The sequence below is a fragment of the Onychostoma macrolepis genome, chromosome 07 (assembly GCF_012432095.1).
Source record: "Onychostoma macrolepis isolate SWU-2019 chromosome 07, ASM1243209v1, whole genome shotgun sequence".
Classification (NCBI taxonomy): domain Eukaryota; kingdom Metazoa; phylum Chordata; class Actinopteri; order Cypriniformes; family Cyprinidae; genus Onychostoma; species Onychostoma macrolepis.
In genome coordinates, this window is record NC_081161.1 from 12,741,015 (window position 1) to 12,760,358 (window position 19,344).

General features: G+C 36.3%; 1 protein-coding gene across 2 annotated transcripts in view; it reads right to left on the bottom strand.

Annotated features, from left to right (window-relative positions):
• dennd4c (DENN/MADD domain containing 4C) overlaps positions 1 to 19,344 on the bottom strand; it is a 94,929-nt gene that overhangs the window by 32,627 nt on the left and 42,958 nt on the right. For both annotated transcript variants that reach the window (XM_058780757.1, XM_058780756.1), the window contains exons 4-15: positions 18,103 to 18,172; positions 17,626 to 17,795; positions 11,285 to 11,526; positions 10,855 to 10,921; positions 8,752 to 8,810; positions 6,999 to 7,143; positions 5,620 to 5,795; positions 5,409 to 5,509; positions 5,045 to 5,263; positions 4,403 to 4,548; positions 3,659 to 3,697; positions 2,921 to 3,051 (exon numbers count right to left, since the gene is read on the bottom strand). In XM_058780757.1, the coding sequence (XP_058636740.1) occupies positions 2,921 to 3,051; positions 3,659 to 3,697; positions 4,403 to 4,548; positions 5,045 to 5,263; positions 5,409 to 5,509; positions 5,620 to 5,795; positions 6,999 to 7,143; positions 8,752 to 8,810; positions 10,855 to 10,921; positions 11,285 to 11,526; positions 17,626 to 17,795; positions 18,103 to 18,172 (1,565 nt within the window). The remainder of the gene's footprint in view (positions 1 to 2,920; positions 3,052 to 3,658; positions 3,698 to 4,402; positions 4,549 to 5,044; positions 5,264 to 5,408; positions 5,510 to 5,619; positions 5,796 to 6,998; positions 7,144 to 8,751; positions 8,811 to 10,854; positions 10,922 to 11,284; positions 11,527 to 17,625; positions 17,796 to 18,102; positions 18,173 to 19,344) is intronic.

The following is a 19,344-nucleotide window of genomic DNA, read 5'->3' on the forward strand; positions in this document are numbered from 1 at the left end:
AATGTACTTCATATGTACACAGTACTTATAAAACCTTTGCAAACTGTTAGTTTAAAGTTAATTCATAGTTTAAACTGTAGTTAATGCATTAATAGACTCTATACAAATAGTGAGTTCTTCAGTCATTGTCATTAACCAAATTTTTATTGTTTAAATAGGTCATATGTAAAGAGTCAGATAATGCTTTGTTACAACATATTAACCATAAATAGTTCTCACTTTAGATTAGGTCATGGAAAATAGGAAAATGTCATTAATTAAGCGCTTTAAACTAACCTTTACTTTTACTCTAATATACAGTATATATATGGTAAAGGTTTTTACACTGTACACAACTCTGTATATTCTGTCTCTTAATGGGATAGTTCATCCAAAAATGAAAATTTGATGTTTATCTGCTTACCCCCAGGGCATCCAAGATGTAGGTGACTTTGTTTCTTCAGTAGAACACAAACAAAGATTTTTAACTCAAACCGTTGCAGTCTGTTAGTCCTATAATGCCAGTCAATGGGCACACAATCTTTGGGAGAAAAAAAAAACATGCACACACAAATCCAAATTAAACCCTGAAGCTCGTGACGATACATTGATGTCCTAAGACATGAAATGATCGGTTTGTGCGAGAAACTGAACAGTATTTATATCATTTTTTACCTCTGATACACCGCAAAGTCCGACTGTCACAACATCCGGTGCGTGATGCGTCAACCTGCTCTAGCACATAGATGCCTCATTAACGACGGTTTCTATGAGCCGCGATACGTAAGTCTCTACATATATTCTATGTATATATATATATATATACACATCTATGTTCCAGACCCGTTGACGTGTCATGCGCCGGATGTTGTGGATGAGCTCAGGATGGTTGGACATTGCGGTGTATCAGAGGTAAAAAATTATATAAATACAGTTCAGTTTCTCGCATAAACCGATCGTTTCGTGTCTTAGGACATCAATGTATCGTCACGAGCCACAAGGTTCAATTTGGATTTGTGTGTGCATGTTTTTTTCTCTCAAAGATTGTGTGCCCATTGACTGGCATTATAGGACTAACATACTGCAACGGTTTGAGTTAAAAATCTTCGTTTGTGTTCTACTGAAGAAACAGTCACCAACATCTTGGATGCCCTGGGGGTAAGCAGATAAACATCAAATTTTCATTTTTGGGTGAACTATCCCTTTAACCCTACCCCTAGGTATACTTATTATAAAGTTTGTTATGAATTGAAGTGAATCATTCCAAATTTGCAACAAATATACTATTGAATTAAACAAAAAAACTATGAATCATGAACCTAATAAAGTCTAACCAACCAAAATAATGCTGCCTCATCAAGTTTTCAAAATGCTCCCCCAGTTATGCAATACTAGAAGTAGGCCTGGTTTTGTTCCTTGTCAATCTGGCCATTGTACTAAATAAATATTGCATACTAAATATTAGAACTGTTTTTTTTTTTCTTTCTTTCTTTGAATTCTCTGTAATTTTCCAATCTCGCAGCTGTTAACCTGTCTGTAGTTAGAAACATTATCCTTCCATGCTCCTTGAAATACCTCTGAATTTTTACTCTTTCACCTGTGCTCCATTTTCCAAGCTGCTTTCTTAAGAGCATGAGTGTACTCATTGTATCACTGTGAAGCTTTACTCTAACATCAAGTACTTCAGAGACAGAGACATCGAATATAAAGAGCATTTGTGATAGATCTGAAAAATTAATACTGAAATTGTCTTTCATGCTTGAAATTGCAGTCTACCAGTTAGGTAATACTGTGCATGCTGATTGACCCTGGATAAGTACAAAGAGACAAGGTTGTGGACACATCTGACACGTCATCACTATGCGGTAGATTTTATAAACATCAATCCCATATAACAAAACTAACTGAAATACATGATTATGGTGATAAGTGTATACATCGGACATGTCTTTTGTACTCCGCAGTACATTATCGACATCAACTCCATGACAAAACTAACTCAAACATATGATTATGGCCCCCTTCGTGCCCTTTCAAGTGTAGCTCATGTTTATAACAACATCATGGAAGAGCAGGCTAATTTAAAGTAATATATGTATCTTATTTAGGTTTTTGTCAAACAGAGTACACCCAGTTTATGATCATTAATGATTTAATTTTTAATTAGTGATTTTGATGAAAGTGAACTAATGTTTAGAAGCCCAAACTTTAGTAAATATCTTAATATCTTTTGTTTTTCATAAATTATTGTTTTTGTGGAACAGACGGTCTTTGTGTTAAAGTAGGTGATACAGTCATTATCTGCTGTAATTTCTATAAGCGGTTAGTTAAATACTAATACTACAAAGAATATGAGCCAAATTTCACAAGGAGAATGGCACCTACTTCAAACAAATCGGCCAACTATCTATGAATTCTGTGCAATTTCTTGCAAACATTCAGTGATGATAACCTACTATACTGTAGATCTTATCACTGTGATAAGCAGTGAGGGTGTCAGAGCAAATTACAGTGTTTGACATTGCTTTTTGTGAGTTCACACAAAAAATGACCTTTAGTCGGCATCAATAGCCTCGTGGGCAGCGTGCCAACAAATAGCTTCAACGGGCTCCCAGAGTTAGAGTAAAATACTGTTCTATCACAAAAAAAGAGACTTTTTTCAGATTGCTAAAATTATCATGAAATACAAATCACCAAGGAATAACATGGATCCATGAAGTACAAGTGACCATGAAGAAAGAAAAAAAACAAAAAACATTGATGCAACACTGTAGATCGGAAAAATGCAGAAAAGTGTAATAATATTAATAATAATAATAATAATAATAATGTGTTAAAAAGTATTTCAGTAGAGAAATTATATACTAATATTGTGAATCATGGGATTTCACTGGGATTGTTACTGAAATGATGGTATTGTAATATCGCTATGTGTGTATACCTATATTTGGGAGGGGGGTCAAGACCATCTTCTGGGGGTGGTTCCGGAGGCATGACAAAGACTGTGTGCTCACTCTTCTGTGACTCATCCAGTTCCATCAGCCTGGTGTCCTCAGATGACTCGCCTTCAACCTATGCAATGCAGTTATAATCTTAATGCATGAACCACCCGTAATGTTTTCAAGCACTAATGTGTTTGATAAAAAAAGCATGTGGCCATTTAAAGAGCTCATATACTGACCAATACGGTCAACGGAAAGGTTTTTTTTTTTTTTGCTTTCACTTTTAACAAACAAAGCACTCTGGCTTGTAATATCCATCAGCTTGCAGACAGTTCCTGGAACTTTCCATTACTCTCTCCACATTATTCCCATGCTAAGAGTGTTTAGATAAATGATGTGCCAATGCACCCAACAGCAGATGGCAGAGTAAATTATTTACTCCACTAAACCAACTGCTCTGCATATGAAGACCAATAACCATCTGTTCCTACATCTCCCGTAATTGCAGGTTTAAGACTAAATGTCCATTATCACAGTCTTTAAAGCTGCCACCACAAAACAGATCTGAGGTCAGTAAAATATGGGCCATGTTTAACATCAGCTCCATCCATCAGCGTTTATATTTTTTTTACAAACCTGGCCGGTTTGTGTTTTGCTTTACTTGCCTTACATTGGGTGTAACACTAATATGACATCAAGCATGACACAGAAACACCTAACTGATAGGAGTGGCTCACCTTTGTACCCTTTTCTGTTCCTTTGTCGGAAGGAAAAAGCTGAAAGAGAGACGTGGGAAACAAATTCAATAATAGGAAACTCTGCATCCTCTGTTCTTGCCATTGGGAGATACGCTTCCTATTAGTGGTTCAGAAACTAAAATACTGCAACAAATTTTTCATAGCTTGTTTTTTTTTATTGTGTGTTTTACATTTTGAAAAAAATGTGGTGTTTCACTCTGAAAAATTCGATGGTGGTGGATGTTCAGAGTGGTTGCCATGTTGTTAATTGGGTATTTTAAGAGTTTGTTAGCACTTTAATGTGCTGTTTCTAGTGTAGAAACTAGGGCATTGCTATATGGTTTCTAAAGTGTTTTGAGTTAGAACATTTCTATGCACTGATAGAGTTTCTAGGTGGTTGCTAGGTCAAACCAAGATATTCTGATCCCTCAAGAAGGCTCAGGTTCTTCCTTCAGTGTAAATCCATTTTATCATCCACCAGGCAAAAATTGCAGTCTAAGTAAGTATGAGCAATAGTAACAGTATATTAGCATTCACCATTAATAACACAAAATATTTTGGTTTATTGTATTACATTACAATAAGCTTCTGCATCACCTGTCATAAAACCTGTGCCAAACGACTGTGTGGATAATTCTGCTGTAACGATCCCTAATGGGAGTAGCTGAATGAAAAGAGAGAGAGAGAGAGAGAGAGAGAGAGAGAGAAACAGGCTTCTGCATTGCAATGCAGACACAATCTTACTTTTCCAATGCAGTCATCAAAGAAAGCCAAGCTGGTGTCTTTGTCGCTAACAAAAGTACATTCCTCAATGAAGCGGATGAAGATCTGAGTCTTGGTGAGCTGAGAGTAGAACTTCTGATGCGCACGATCTCTACTCTTTAAGAATCCTAAAGAAGAGACATTAGAATTATTCAGTGGCTATCAGTTGCAGTTGCTCAATACTTTACAATAATTACACTTTATACAGGCACATATAGAGGCACGCCTTGCTATAAATTTTCATCCATGTCTGTTTGCTTTGAGGCTAGCTGTATGCAAGTGTAGTCCTAAAAGCTCAACTCTTAAACAAATATAAACAGTTCTTTTATTGAGTGATGAAATGGTGCAAAGAGATTGGACAAAATGAGTGCAAAATGAGTCATGAAATAAACACTCTAGAATAAGAATATCCCTCCTTGATACCACCTTACTAGCAATAGCAAGTAGCAAATCTTGTTCATGGCTGTGATATTAACTAAAGGCTGCTAGCTATTACAAAAAGGGGAGGAGCTCTTCAATATGCCACAATAAGCAACGGGACATCCTACAGCGTTATGGACCTTGGACACAAAAAACAAGATCTCATATCACTACACAGGGCCACTATTCTCCTGGAAGAGTTACCTTGCAGGTCATAGAGTGAGTCTGCAGCAGTAGCTTTCTCAGAAGGTGCTTGTGTGATTGGTTTGAGGTAGGTTCGGTAGCCCTTCAGTATGGATGCCATAAAGCGCAGGAACGCCTCCTGAATCTCCATCTCCAGCTCTGTCTTTTTCTTATGCCAGGTAAAGTCTGCCTCGATAGGGGTCATCTCCACCGCCAAGCCTTCTAGTGCTGCACGCCGAACTGTATTGGAAAAAATCCTCAAATTCAATAGGTCTCACGTACCCATAGTCACACCTTTTTTACTGAAAAAAAAAAATTCAGAGATACAGCAGAGGGAGATAATTTGAATGCATAAAGAAGCTGTAAAGGTGAAAGGAGATCTTACCAGTGGCAAGCTGGTGGTGAAGATTTCCTAGAGAGTTGATGAGACCTTTGCAGGGCTTCTTTGGGAGGTTCTTCCAGTTACTATTTCTTTTTTCATCAGACCTAAAACAAAAAAGGCAAATATCAAAAATAAATAATATTCCATGCCTTGAAAAAATAACAAATAGCAATAAATTCCCAAATGTTTAATCTTAAAGTTCAAGGGTGCTCACAAGTATATAGTGTTGGTGTCCAAGTCCACACAGACCACATCAGGTGGGGGATCATAGAGGTCAAAGTATCTAGAGTCAACGCCCACAATGAAGGGACATGGTGCATTGAGGACCCCCGCCAGAGACAGAGGGCAAAGAGGGATATAAGGACACTGCCACTGGAATGGGAAGATCATCTAGAAGGAGATGATAATGACAATGATGTCCCATTTATTAATAGGGTACAATGGGGCTAAAGGCGCCTTTGATATTATTTTAATCTAAACCACTAGATGGCACAAAAACATGGCTTAGCACTTTGCAAAACATTCGCATTTCAACATGCAGGTGTTATTTGTCTGATCTTTGACACGATCGCCAGCAGCACTGCAAAGTTGATTCTGTGCTTACTTGATCTAATATTTTACGTTATTTAAAATGTTGTAGATTTAAGCAGCAAATGAGAATCGCTAAAATGAATGCATATATTTTGAGACAAAGGTCTTCTTAACAATTTTCAGTTTTGTTTAAGATAATTAAAGCAACAGTTTTTAAATAACGAAAGATTATGTAAAAGTATGGTATTTGGGGTAAAAAGCGCCTCTGCTGTTGGGGCTAAAGGCGCACAGTAATTAACATGATAATTAATAGATCATTGACTTCTCCATTTGTTGACATGACATGGTTAGATTCAGATGGTAAATATCATATATTATGTTGTTATAAATATTATATATATTATGTATGTGTCCATATTAGAGATAATCACCATGTTTATAATGAAACCATCATATTTAAAAACATATTAATCATATCATATATAATAAATTATATTTTGCTGTTACTACTGTAAATATATTTTCAATTATTATTGGATCTCCTTCAATACTTTCAGAATCTTTACTTATTAAAATGATTTTGTTTCTGTATTTTAAAATAGATTTTTTATATTAACATTTTAATGACAGTGTATTTATTGAACAAAATTATTATTATTATTATTTTTTTTTTTTTAATTAATCAGAAAACAGTACAAACTTTGCTAAAGTGATTGTTTTGAACAAGTATTAACTTAGACATTATTAAACAAAACATTATTTTAGCTGAAGTATTTGTATCAATACCGTGTGCCTTTTACCCCATGCTGGTGGGCCTTTTACTCCGTGTGTGGGGTAAAAGGCCCCTGTTGCCACCTCATATATTTATAAGATTTTTAAACAAAATAAACAACTTTAATGATTTTTTTTAAATCATTTTGCTTATCTAGTAAAAGGATCTTGATTTAACAATTTTTAGATATTCTGACTAGAAACAAGACTAAGTAAGATAAGCCATTTTTGGCAGTGTGTGAAACATCATACAAAGTGGCAAACCAATTTTTTTTTCTTTCAAACACTCACCGCCACCACGGCCTCAGCCACCCCAGTTAGTACAGCTGGTCTCAGGGAGTGCAACAGGATCTTGCTTTCCAGCAGGATAAAGTGTAGCAGTGTGGCACAATTTTCTGGGCCCAGATTCATCAGCAGTGTGCTGTAGTCTGCTCCACTGAACAGCAGAGAAGAGGAAGAGCGAAAAATAATCAAAATATCAGATGCTAATTTTACAGAAGTGCTTGTAATTCATGGTAGAAGGACATATTTCATATTGACATATTTGAAAACACGCTATAAGGTTTAGATTGTCATTGTTCTGAAAGGTGAAAATTCCTTAGTATTACTTAAAATCTATTATTATATTAATTTATCATTTACTTCTGAAAAGTAAGTTGACTGTTCATCAGCTAGAAAAAAATGATCTGTGTCAGTGGTGTGGAATTCTCTATTCGCAAGAAGTTAAAACAAACATTAAAACTTTATAGTTATTGTTATCGTCCTGGGAGTGAACAGACCTTAACAGTGGAACTACTTTTCTAGGATGAATTTGTGATTAAGTGTTACCAGTGTTATTTATGTGTTTGGAATTTGCTCCATTTAAACAGACATCGATCTCAATGTAATTCCTTGCCCAACAGACACTGTAACACTGAGTTACAAGTTATTTACTATATAGAGGCTAAAGGTGCCTATTACAGCACCTTCAGCTTAATACAAAAAATATTGTGTGACGTAATATTGGTTACACTCCCAAAATGATGTTTTAGAGACTCATGAACTTTTCAGTTTTATTGAACCTAGAACATTGGTCAGTAAAAGCAATAACTATAGAGAGGATCTTGTGATGCCGATACCACAAGTCATGTATTTTTTGTCCATACAATGGAAGTAGGAACCAAAACTGTTAGGTTATCAACATTCTTTTAAATATCTTCTATAATGTTACCTAGAAAAAAAAAAAAAAAAAAGTGATCTGTTTCTGATCTGAGCTCATAAAACTACCACCACTCCAACTGAAAGGAAAAGATGGAAGCATTTCCTATGGAAAAAATGAAATGGATGTTAAAAATGACCAGCCATTCTTGTCTGACTTCAAACTGCAGCTCTGCTGGCCAGAATTAGATAAAATGAGATTCTAAAAAAAGTAGTAAATAGGTATGACTCACTACATCTGGATTCATGAAATGATATACAGTGGATACAAAACATATTTAGACAACTAAGTCATTTCAAAGTATTTGAATGGTAATCAAAATAAGTCAATATTTTAGTTGCTTGTACAATATAACTAGCGAACTAAAACAATGCAATAGCCAAAAAATTTTAGAGCTTAATTTAATCAAATTTAGTCCACTTAAACATATAAAACTGAAATTTACTTTGTGTTTGGACTACATAGATAATTTGGCGTATTAGTTTAAACTGCATGGGGGAATTTAAATTAAGAAAAGTTAATTTTGTTTAAACAGTTACCTTAAGAAGTCTACGTAAAATCAAACAGTATGTACTTATGCAAAAATGCATATATATTAAGGAAAATGTCTTTTTTTCAGCCTGTCACAGTTTAATGTGTCCTGCCACAGTTTCATAATGAACCAAAAATTTTACACTTCTAAAAAAAAAATACTGTGGGAAACACTTAAGTTTCACTAAGATTTTACAACCAGAAACGGTCCAAACAAAAATGAATCTATTATATGCCACTTGTTTCATATTTCATCATCTAAAACAACAGTATCTTTACCTATGTCCAAACCTTAATCAAACAGAAATCATTTACCTTAGTGGTAAAGGTGTACAGACAGGTTGGGACAGGATTAAGGTGTCATGTGCCGACAGCTTACGGGGGGAAAAAAAATAGAAACTGGCATTACCTAAACAAAGTCTAAACAATCCGTTAAGACAAAAAGACACATATACATATATATAACTCATATAACGTTATATAACTCTATAAACAAATACACACAGATGAGCCAAAATATTATGACCACCTCCCTAATATGCTGTAGGTTCTCCATGTGCTGCCAAAACAGCGACACCCCACTGAGGCATGGACTCTACAAGACCCTTGCAGGTGTACTATGGTATCTGGCACCAAAACGTTAGCAGCAGATCTTTCAAGTCCTTTAGGTTTGCGAGGTAGAGGAAGAACTTGCTGGTCCTGCGAGGTAGTGGATCGAACTTGCTGGTCCAGGACATCCACGGATGCTTAGTTTGAATGAGATCAGGGGAATTTGAAGGCCAGGGCAACAGCTAGAACCAGGGCCGGATTTACCTCTTATCGTGACATAGGCAAAACAAATTTTCGGGCCCCCCCATTCCCTATTAATATATAATACTACCACCCTAGCAAACAAAAATATTTCGTAATCAGTGGAAACCGTTACAGTGTTTTCTATCGCAATAAGCGCTTATGTTCAGTCAATAAAGATCGAATTTAGTTCTTTCTTTGAGGACGGAGAACCGTTCCATTAATAGGCTCTGGCGTCGTGGCCACATTACCACTTTGGGAGTGCATTATTTCTTTAATAATTTTAACGGCCTGTAGTCACAACCACCTCAAGACATCGTACAGATGATTTATTTCAAGGCATCTGTCATGTTTCTGTCCTGAAATCTTGTGTGTGTTGAAGTAATTTCTTACATAGGCTACTTGATCCCAGCAAATTCCAAAACGTTATTTTAGAGCTTATAACAGAGACTTGCGCCATTGATATGAAGGCTAATGCAGTTATTAGAAAGAAGGAGAGAGAGAGATTAAGCGCGTGTGAATACCTGTCTGTGCGTCTCTCACCACAGCGTCTCTACTAATAGCGAATCTTTAATTTGAACTGTTTCAAGAACCTCGATACTAAGAAATGTAATGTGGCTTTTCAGCTGCGAAACTATTTTATTGATAAATTCGCGGGGCAGCGCTGACAACAATTTCTGTCCGCATCTCCGCTAGTGTGCGTCTGAGAATGAGAACAGGAGAAAGAAAGCGCAATTTCCGTACATAAAAAGGTGGAAAACATGGAAAGAGTTTGTCATCTTAAACCCTATTGTTTGTTATATTTATTTGCTCAATGTCTTCTGGGGTTTTGGTTCTTTACTGTGGTAGATAGCCCATAGTTTAAAAAAAAAAAAATTATATATCTCCCTTTATTGTGTTTGGGCCCCTCCTGGATGAGCGAGCATAGGCACGTGCCTAGAATGCCTATGCATAAATTCCGGCCCTGCATAGAACTCTTCATTATGTTTTTTAAACCATTCCTGAACACATTCCTGAATACATTCCTGAATGTGTACAGTGTGGCAGGGAACATTAGTCTGCTAAAAGAAGCCACTTCCACCAGGGAACACCATTGTCACGAAGGGGTGTACCTGGTCTGCAACAATGTTTAGGTAGGTAGGACGTACCACATGAATTTCCGGAAATAGTTTCCAAAAAGACCATTGTCCAGAGCATCACTCCACCGTCTTGTCATTATCCCACAGTGCACCCTGGCGCCATAATTTCCCTAAATAAACAGTACCAAAAGCAACCTTCTTCCACTTCTCCAATGTCCAGTTCCTACACTCGCATGCCTGTTGTAGGTGCTTTCAATGGTGGACAGGGGTCATTGTAGACACCAAGATTGGTCTGTGGCTAGACAGCCCCATACACAAATCTTTATTCCTGCCCATCTCTCCTGCATCCAACATGTTGATTACGAGAACTGATTGTCTGCTTACCATCTAATTTACCCAGACCTTAATATTTAATTGTTAGGAGATGATCAACGATATTTACCTCACCTGTGTCTGGTCATAATGTTTTGGCTCATCAGTATATTGTTACAGGTATTAAATGTATGACTTTAGAATCCAGAATAATCAAGAAAAAAACTGTCCTCCTTACCTGGACCAGTATTCTTGGCCTCTGAGGAGAAGGGAAGGAGACATTGTGCATGAAATGGGATATGTGTCTAAAAAAAATACAAAATAAATCATATTAACCTAACTCATAGACTGATATCACAATGAAACAATATAAAAATGACCTCTTTTGTTAAACATATGGCTAGGTGATTTACTGCTATTACAAAAATACTGATAGAAATCTATGTAGAATTTTCAAAATCAGTCACTTGTAAGGTTCCATGATGGTTACTATTCTGCCTTTGAAGACAGCTGCCTATGTAGATAGTTTATTAGGTTTTGGAACAGATTCATATTGTTCAAAATACTGTTATTGCCATCTTTAAAAAATAGTGACAACATTACTGCAAAAAAAAGCAGTGTTTAAAAAAGAAAATGTAGTGAACTGCAGTTGAAGTAAGAATCTGTACTTCTCAATGGGCAGAGGGTTGACTCCATTGGCTGACAGCTTGTAAAGGAACATTAGGAACTTCCTGAAGGACTCAAAGAAAGGCCAGCGGGACAGCAGGCAGATGCACTTGTTGGTGTTGACTGTGCGGTTGGGTATGACCTTCTTGTCCACAGTGGAGACCAGACCTAGCTGGATCTTTTGTTTCTCGTTGAGACCGTCCACAGGATACGGTTCGTAGAACTGTATTCCAGCTCCATACACCTGCAGAAGGGGAACAAAAATAGGACACAGTTTTATTATATATATATATATATATATATATATATATATTCTTTGCAATTTCAACTTATGCCATCCATTAAATCTGAACAGAGTCAGCTAGAATTATCTGTCTTTCACCTAAGGTGCTGTTAAAAAGTGTAATACATGTTTCCACAAATAAAAGAATAAAAATGGCACATTTCGCACCACACATATACAGTGGTGTGAAAAAGTTTTTGCCCCCTTCCTGTTTATTATTATTTATTTATTTATTTTTTTTACTTTTTTGCATGTGTGTCACACTTGAATGATTCAGATCAAACTAATTTTAATATTACACAAAGATAACCTGAGTAAATATAAAATGCAGTTTTGAAATAATGATTTAATTTATTATGGAAAAAAGCTGTCCAAACCTGCCTGGCCCTACATGAAAAAGTAACTGCCCCCTAAATCTAATAACTGGTTGTGCCACCCTTTGCAGGAACAACTGCAATCAAGCGTTTGCGATAACTGGCAATGAGTATTTCACATCACTGTGGAGGAATTTTGGCCCACTCTTCTTTGCAGAATTGTTTTAATTCAGCAAGCATTTTCAAGCATGAAAGGCCTGTTTAAGGTCAAGTCACAGCATCTCAATCGGATTTAAGTTCGGGCTTTGACTTGGCCACTCCAAAACCTTAATTTTGTTTTTCTTGAGCCATTCAGAGGTGGACTTGCTGGTATGTTTGGGATCATTGTCCTGCTGCATAACCCAATATAAGCTCTTGAGCTTTAGGACACAAACTGATGGCCGGACATTCTCCTTCAGGACTTTCTGATAAGAGTAGAGAATTCATGGTTCCATCAATTATGGCAAGTTGTCCAGCTCCTGAGGCTGCAAAGCAGTCCCAGACCATCACACTACCACCACTATGTTTGACTGTTGGTATGATGTTCTTTTTATGAAATGCTGTGGTGGTTTTACGTGAGATGTAACGGGACACACACCTTCCAAAAGGTTCAACTTTTGTCTCATCAGTCCACAGAATATTTGCTCAAAAGTCTTGGGGATAATCAAGATATTTTTTGGCAAATGTGAGACCAGCTTTTGTGTTCTTTTTGGTCAGCAGTGGCTTTTGCCTTGGAACTCTCCCATGGATGCCATTTTTGCCCAGTCTCTTTCTTATTGTTGAATCATGAACACTGACCTTAATTGAGGCAAGTGAGGCCTGCAGTTCTTCAGATGTTGTTCTGGGTTCTTTTATGACCTCCTGGATGAGTTGTCATTGCGCTCTTGGGAGTAATTTTGGTAGGCCAGCCACTCCGGGGAAGGTTCACCACTGTTACAAGTTTTCTCCATTTGTGGACAATGGCTCTGACCGTGGTTCGCTGGAGTCCCAAAGCCTTAGAAATGGCTTTATAACACTTTCCAGATTGATGCATGTCAACTATTTTGTTTCTCATCTGTTCTTAAATTTCTTTAGATCGCGGCATGATTTGTTGCTCTTTAAGCATGCTTTACTTTGTCAGACAGATTCTATTTAAGTGATTTCTTGATTGAACACTAGATTAGGTCTGGCAGTAAGCAATTAATCTGCATTGTTAATCCTTTTGATCTTTTATTTTTTTAAATTCACAAAAATCTAACCTTTCATTGGATAATAATAATTTAAAATGGGGGGGGGGGATCATTATGAAATAAATGTTTTTCTCAAATACACGTTGGACACAATTATTGGCACCCCTAGAAATTCTTATGAGTAAAATATCTCTGAAGTGTATTCCCATTAATATTTACAATTTTGAGCACACCAGGGTGATTATGAACATGACATTATCCAGCCATGGCTTCCTGTTTCACAGAAATATAAATAGGAGGGAAAACAAAGCCCAAATTCCCTTAATCATCCATCACAATGAGAAAAACCAAAGAATATATTTCTGATGTGCAGCAAAAGATAATTGAGCTTCACAAATTAGTGAAGTGGCTTTAAGAAAAGAGCTAGAGCAGTGCAAATTCCCATTTCCACCATCAGGGCAATAATTAAGAATTTACAATCAAAATAAAATGTTACAAAACTGCCTGGAAGAGGATGTGTGTCTATATTGTCAAGTCAAGTCATCTTTATTTATATAGCGCTTTTAACAATACAGATTGTGTCAAAGCACTTAACAGTATCAAATTGGAGAATAGAGTGTCAGTAATGTATAATAAGATTAAACACTCAATTTTCTAAATTTTCAGTTAAAGGCATTTCATTATTGAATTCAGAGATGTCATTGTCTAGCTCAGTTTAGTTTAAATAGTATCTGTGCAACCAAATCAACGATAATCGCTAGAAATTAAGTGACCCCAACTGAGCAAGCCAGAGGCGACAGCGGCAAGGAACCAAAACTCTCTCTGTGACAGAATGGAGAAAAAAACCTTGAGAGAAACCAAGCTCAGTCGGGGGGCCAGTTCTCCTCTGGCCAGACGAAACCCGCAGTTCAATTCCAACCGCAGCCATGTCAAATTGTGTAAAGGGATTATCTGATTCCCGTGGTCTTGTCCCGATGGAGCATTTTAATTTAAAATTGTATGTATTTGTTATATTAGTGTTTTATTCATTATTTGAAGTTTTTCATTTATATGATTTATTAATTTGCTATAATTGTAATGTATAGTTTAATGCATTTATTGTTTCTCGGTGTATTTTTATAATATATGTGTGTTTGTTTATTATAATTTAAATATAATTTATATCGTCCTAATGCATAGTGAGAAGGAGAGTTTGAGTGGCTAAAGACTCTCCAAGGACCACAGCTGGAGAATTGCAGAAAATAGTTGAGTCTCGGGGTCAGAAAACCTTAAAAAAAAAAAAAAAAAAAAAAACAATTTTCAAACAGCACCTACATCACCACATGTTGTTTGGGAGGGTTTCAAGAAAAATTCTCCTAGCTCATCCAAAAACAAACTCCAGCATATTCAGTTATCAGACACGACTGGAACTTCAAATGGGACTGGCTTCTATGGTCAGAAAGAGCTTTTTAGCAGCAAACACTCAAGATGGGTTTGGTGAACACAGGGATAAAAAGTACCCCATGTGTACAATGAAATATACTGCTGTATTTTTGATGTTGTGGGCCTATATTTCTGCTGGAGGTCCTGGACATCTTGTTTAGACACATGGCATCATGGATTCTATCAAATACCAACAGATAAAAAAAAAAAAATCAATAATTGAATGACTCTGTCCCGAATCCTGTCCATGCACTTCCGTTCATTCACCATCAGAGGTCACTCGCTCACCACATTGACTCTTGCACTACACAAACTGTTGCACGTCGCCTCAAACTACAATTCCCATCATCAATTGCGCTGATGATACACACAACTGATTGCACTGATTACACGCCTTACGTAAGCCATGGACTTCCTCTCTGTCATTGTCGAGTATTGTATGCACTTATCTCTCTCTTAGCAATAGCTACTCTACGGAGAGCCCACTTAGTTGCCATAGTCTTGCCTTGCCTGTTTTTCCCGTGTTTTGATTCTAGCCCGTGTTTCCTGGATTAACCCTTGCCTTGCTGTTCGGACTCTGTTTGCACCTCTCTTGGACTATAGCTCGTGTACCTGGATTATCTCTCTGCCTTGTCCCGTTGGATATTGTTCGCCGATCGTAGACCCACGCTTGCCCTAGGATTACTCTTTGTCTTGTCTGTATTGTACCTGTTTGCCATTACCAGTACCTTGCTTGTCTTGTGACCATGTCTTTGAATAAAGCCCTGCAAATGGATCCGCATGCCTCTCGTCGTGCCCGTAACAGACTCTGTTATAAATCTTATAATGGGCCAGGTTTGGATCTTCCAACCATACAATAATCCAATCATAAATCTCAAAAACAACACAAAAATGGTTCACTGAGCACAAAACCAAGCTTCTGCTATGGCCATTCCAGTCCTCTGACCTGAACCCTATAGAAAATGAGTGGGGTGAACTGAAGAGAAGTAGCACCAACATGGAGCTGGGAACCTAAAGGGTCTGGAGTGATTCTGGATGAAAGAATGGTCTCTGATCTCTTGCTATAACCTCATCAGGCATTACAGGAGAAATTTAGAGCTGTTAAAACTGGCAAATGGAGGTTTCAAAAAATATTGAATAATTATTTATTTTAAGTATTTACCCCCATTTTAAATTCTTATTATCCAATGAAAGGTTAAATTTTCGTGAATTTTTTAAATAAAATATCAAAAGGATTAAAGCAGATTAATTTTCACAGCCTTCTTTGTTCATAAGGGTGCTGATATTTTTGGCCATGACTGTACTTGCATTATCTTTGTGTAATATTAAAATTAGTTTGATGATCTGAATCTTTTATTAATTTAATTAATAATTAAATTAATTAATTAAATTTATTTAATTAATAAATATTAAATTGAAATTGAAATTAATAAACTGAAGCCCTGAAGTTCTGAAGCCCCCCCCTGCAGTGATCTGAATGACCCACCCCTCTACCCCCGGAATGTGATTTTAAACTCGGAAAGCAATCTAAAACGAATGCGAATTCAACCGAGGAGTATCCCTCGGATCTGATTCGTTCCACCTCAGATTCAATTTGACCCCCTCCAACCGCGCTGATTTTAACCATTCGATGCGGACGGTCACTGGTGAATTTAGAACATTCACTGCTAAATTGAAACACATTTTCGCGCTTTGTCTGGCGCTGAGCCAGAGACACGCTCAGTGCTTTTCATAGCCTATATCACAATATTTTAGTGTTTTAAACCACATAAAATGTATTTAAAATGTAGGTTTCAGACATTTAAATTAATTACTAACAAAAAACACATTTGTTAAATATAGACGATGTTTGTGAGTTTTTTAAAGCTAGAGTGCGTTTTACAGAGAAAAAACAACAAACAATAATAGGTACATCTGGAAAAAGGGGGGTTGTCTTATAATCAGGGTAGTCTTATATTCGGGTCAATACGGTAACAAGTCTGTTTTGTTCTGACCAACTGAGAAAAAAAGCATTACAATAAATTGCGCTACCAATGGTGATTAAATCCAACATTCACTTAGCTCATATCACATCAAACCGTGCAAATTATTATTGTTATACTTTTTTTCTCAAATTGTTAATGTTAACAACATCAGCATTGTGTGACTACTTGTGTATTAGCGTGTAGATTTCAGTTTCTGTACAGTCTAATCTCTAATTGTCATACCATTAGAATTCCATATAAAGAAATTATTTTACCCTACAAGGCAAATTCTTCCTTAGAACTGGTTCTCTTTAAAATACAAATCTTTTGTAATCCAAAGTAGGCTATCTGTAATCAGATGCACATTTAAAACTGGAATATAATCTAATTTCAGTCACATGCGTTTCATAAACACATAATCCTTTCTGGATTACAATCCGCCATCAGATTGTTCCAAAACTATTCCAGCTGCTGTAAGAAAAGGCTATAAATGAGCCTCCACCGGCAGGATCCTCACATGCGATATAGCCTACTAGCCTGGACAACTTCTTTATGTTTACAGACATGACGTAATGACGCTGCGGCATGCTCGAATTTCCTGCAAATTCCTACTAGAACCACTCAAATTAGAAAAAATTATTATAAACTAACAGTTGTGATTCGGGCTAAAGTAAGGTGATAGTTTTGAATTCTGGCTGGTCATGTACTTGCTCAAATATTGATTTCGGTTAATTTTTAACCAAAAACAATTACGGACTACAGCTTTACATACACTGGTGTCTAAGGAACGCGGCAATTACAATCCTTTCAATTAAAATATGACGATGCGTTTCATTCACATAAACATTGTGTAGGTAACTATAAAGTTCACTCTATTCTTCTCCTAGTTCAATGGTGACTCACTGTTATGATTTTCAGGAGATATAGGTGAATTTATGTGATGTTAATCCAAAGATCTGATTCTCTGAATAAGCATTATAAAGTTTTTAAACGACAAACACATTTACTTTCACTTACACACATATAACAATCGAAATATACACCCCCCAACACCCTAGACCCCCAGAGAATTATGCAAGCCGCCCCTCCAGTTCGTGTGTCCTAGCGCCGGGACTGGTAGGATCATACTGACATCAAGAGATTTTACTTTACCTTTTCTCCATTGGAGTTGGTGAGGACAAATGTGGAGAAGACAGGTAAAGGGTAGCGTGTGTTAGGAGCCCAACACTCAATCCTGGCCCCCATAGGAAGGCAAAAGAGGGGTACAGACTCAGAGAGGGGAAATGATTCATAGTCCTCCTCAGGATAGCGAAAGATCAGACCTGCAAATGGAATGATTTGTTAGAACCATAGTGTTTGAATGTGTGCCTTGTTTCTATGATTATCATTGGTATCCTGTCTTATGGCATCAGTATTTGAATTATGTTATTTAAAAAAAAAAAAACATCCTCCTAACACACAATGGGACAGAAAGTGATGCAACATGGAGATAAAGAAACAGACTGTTTGCTGACAAAAAGTGAACTATCTAAAGGTCATGACCACCATACTAAAGCACAAAAGCATTCAGCCTTTAAACTAACACATCAAACAGACATTATTTATGTGCACAGCGAGATGGAGACTTACCAGCCTTATAAGCAATGGAGTTGGACGCAGACACTGACTTCTTGTAACACAAAAATACACTCGATCCCCACTGAGCATGAAAAAGAAAAATAAGAAGAAACAAATGAACTGAATTACTGAATTATATCTTGTTCATAAAAGAGCTCAACAGCTAGTAACACACTAAACTGAAGAAACCTCTATGAACCATGTATTGAGGGATCCTGAATCATTACTGTTAACTGCTCAAAGATTTGCAATAATCTTGGCTTGAGAAAGCCACCATACTGATATTAATGTTGCCGGAGTAGAAAAACATCACTATTCTTATGACATACTTATTATTAGTAGTAGTAGTGCTGCCAAGTGCTTTTAATTTTCAATGTAATTAATTACATGATGTACTGATTAATTAATAAAATTAAATCGCACATCAATTCTGGTTGAGAAATTACCCCACAAACAGAGTCATTATTTTGTTAGATAAGAAAAGCAATAATTTGATTTAACACAGAATTTATACACAAACTCTTAGAGAAACAATGTGGCAATAACTTTTTTTTCAGAAGCTGCATCTAAACTGGAATTTAGATATGTTTACACAGACTCTTTAATGCTGTTCAATTAGAATTGCACAATTCTAATTGAATTCATAATTTCATCTATAAAGCAGCTATGAAACCCTAACCCAACAGTAAGTAGAAGTTGTTAATTTATAGGTAACACTTTATTTTATGGTGTCCTTGTTACACGTTACATGTACTTACTATTATAATAACAATAAATTATGCATAATTGCATGCAAGTAACCCTAAGCCAAACCCTAATCCTAAGCATATAGTAAGTATATGTAGTTAATTAATTATTACTCAGTACTTAAATGTATATAATTACACTGTAACAAGGACACCTTAAAATAAAACGGGTTACACTATTTTAAGGTGTCCTTGTTATAGTGTAATTATACATTTAAGTACTGAGTAATATTAATTAACTACATATACTTACTATATGGTTAGGAGTTACTTGCATGTAATTATGCATAATTTATTGTTATTATAATATTGAGTGCATGTAATGTGTAACAAGCACACCTTAAAATAAAGTGTTACCATAAAATGTAACCAATTTATATTACTTGGCACTTATTTGTGTAATTACACTGCAACAAGGATGCCTTGAAGTACAGTCTAACTGGTTGTTGTTTTAAATTAAACATTAAGCCATGCTGAGTGCTTTTAATGTTAAGCTGTTTAGAATGTT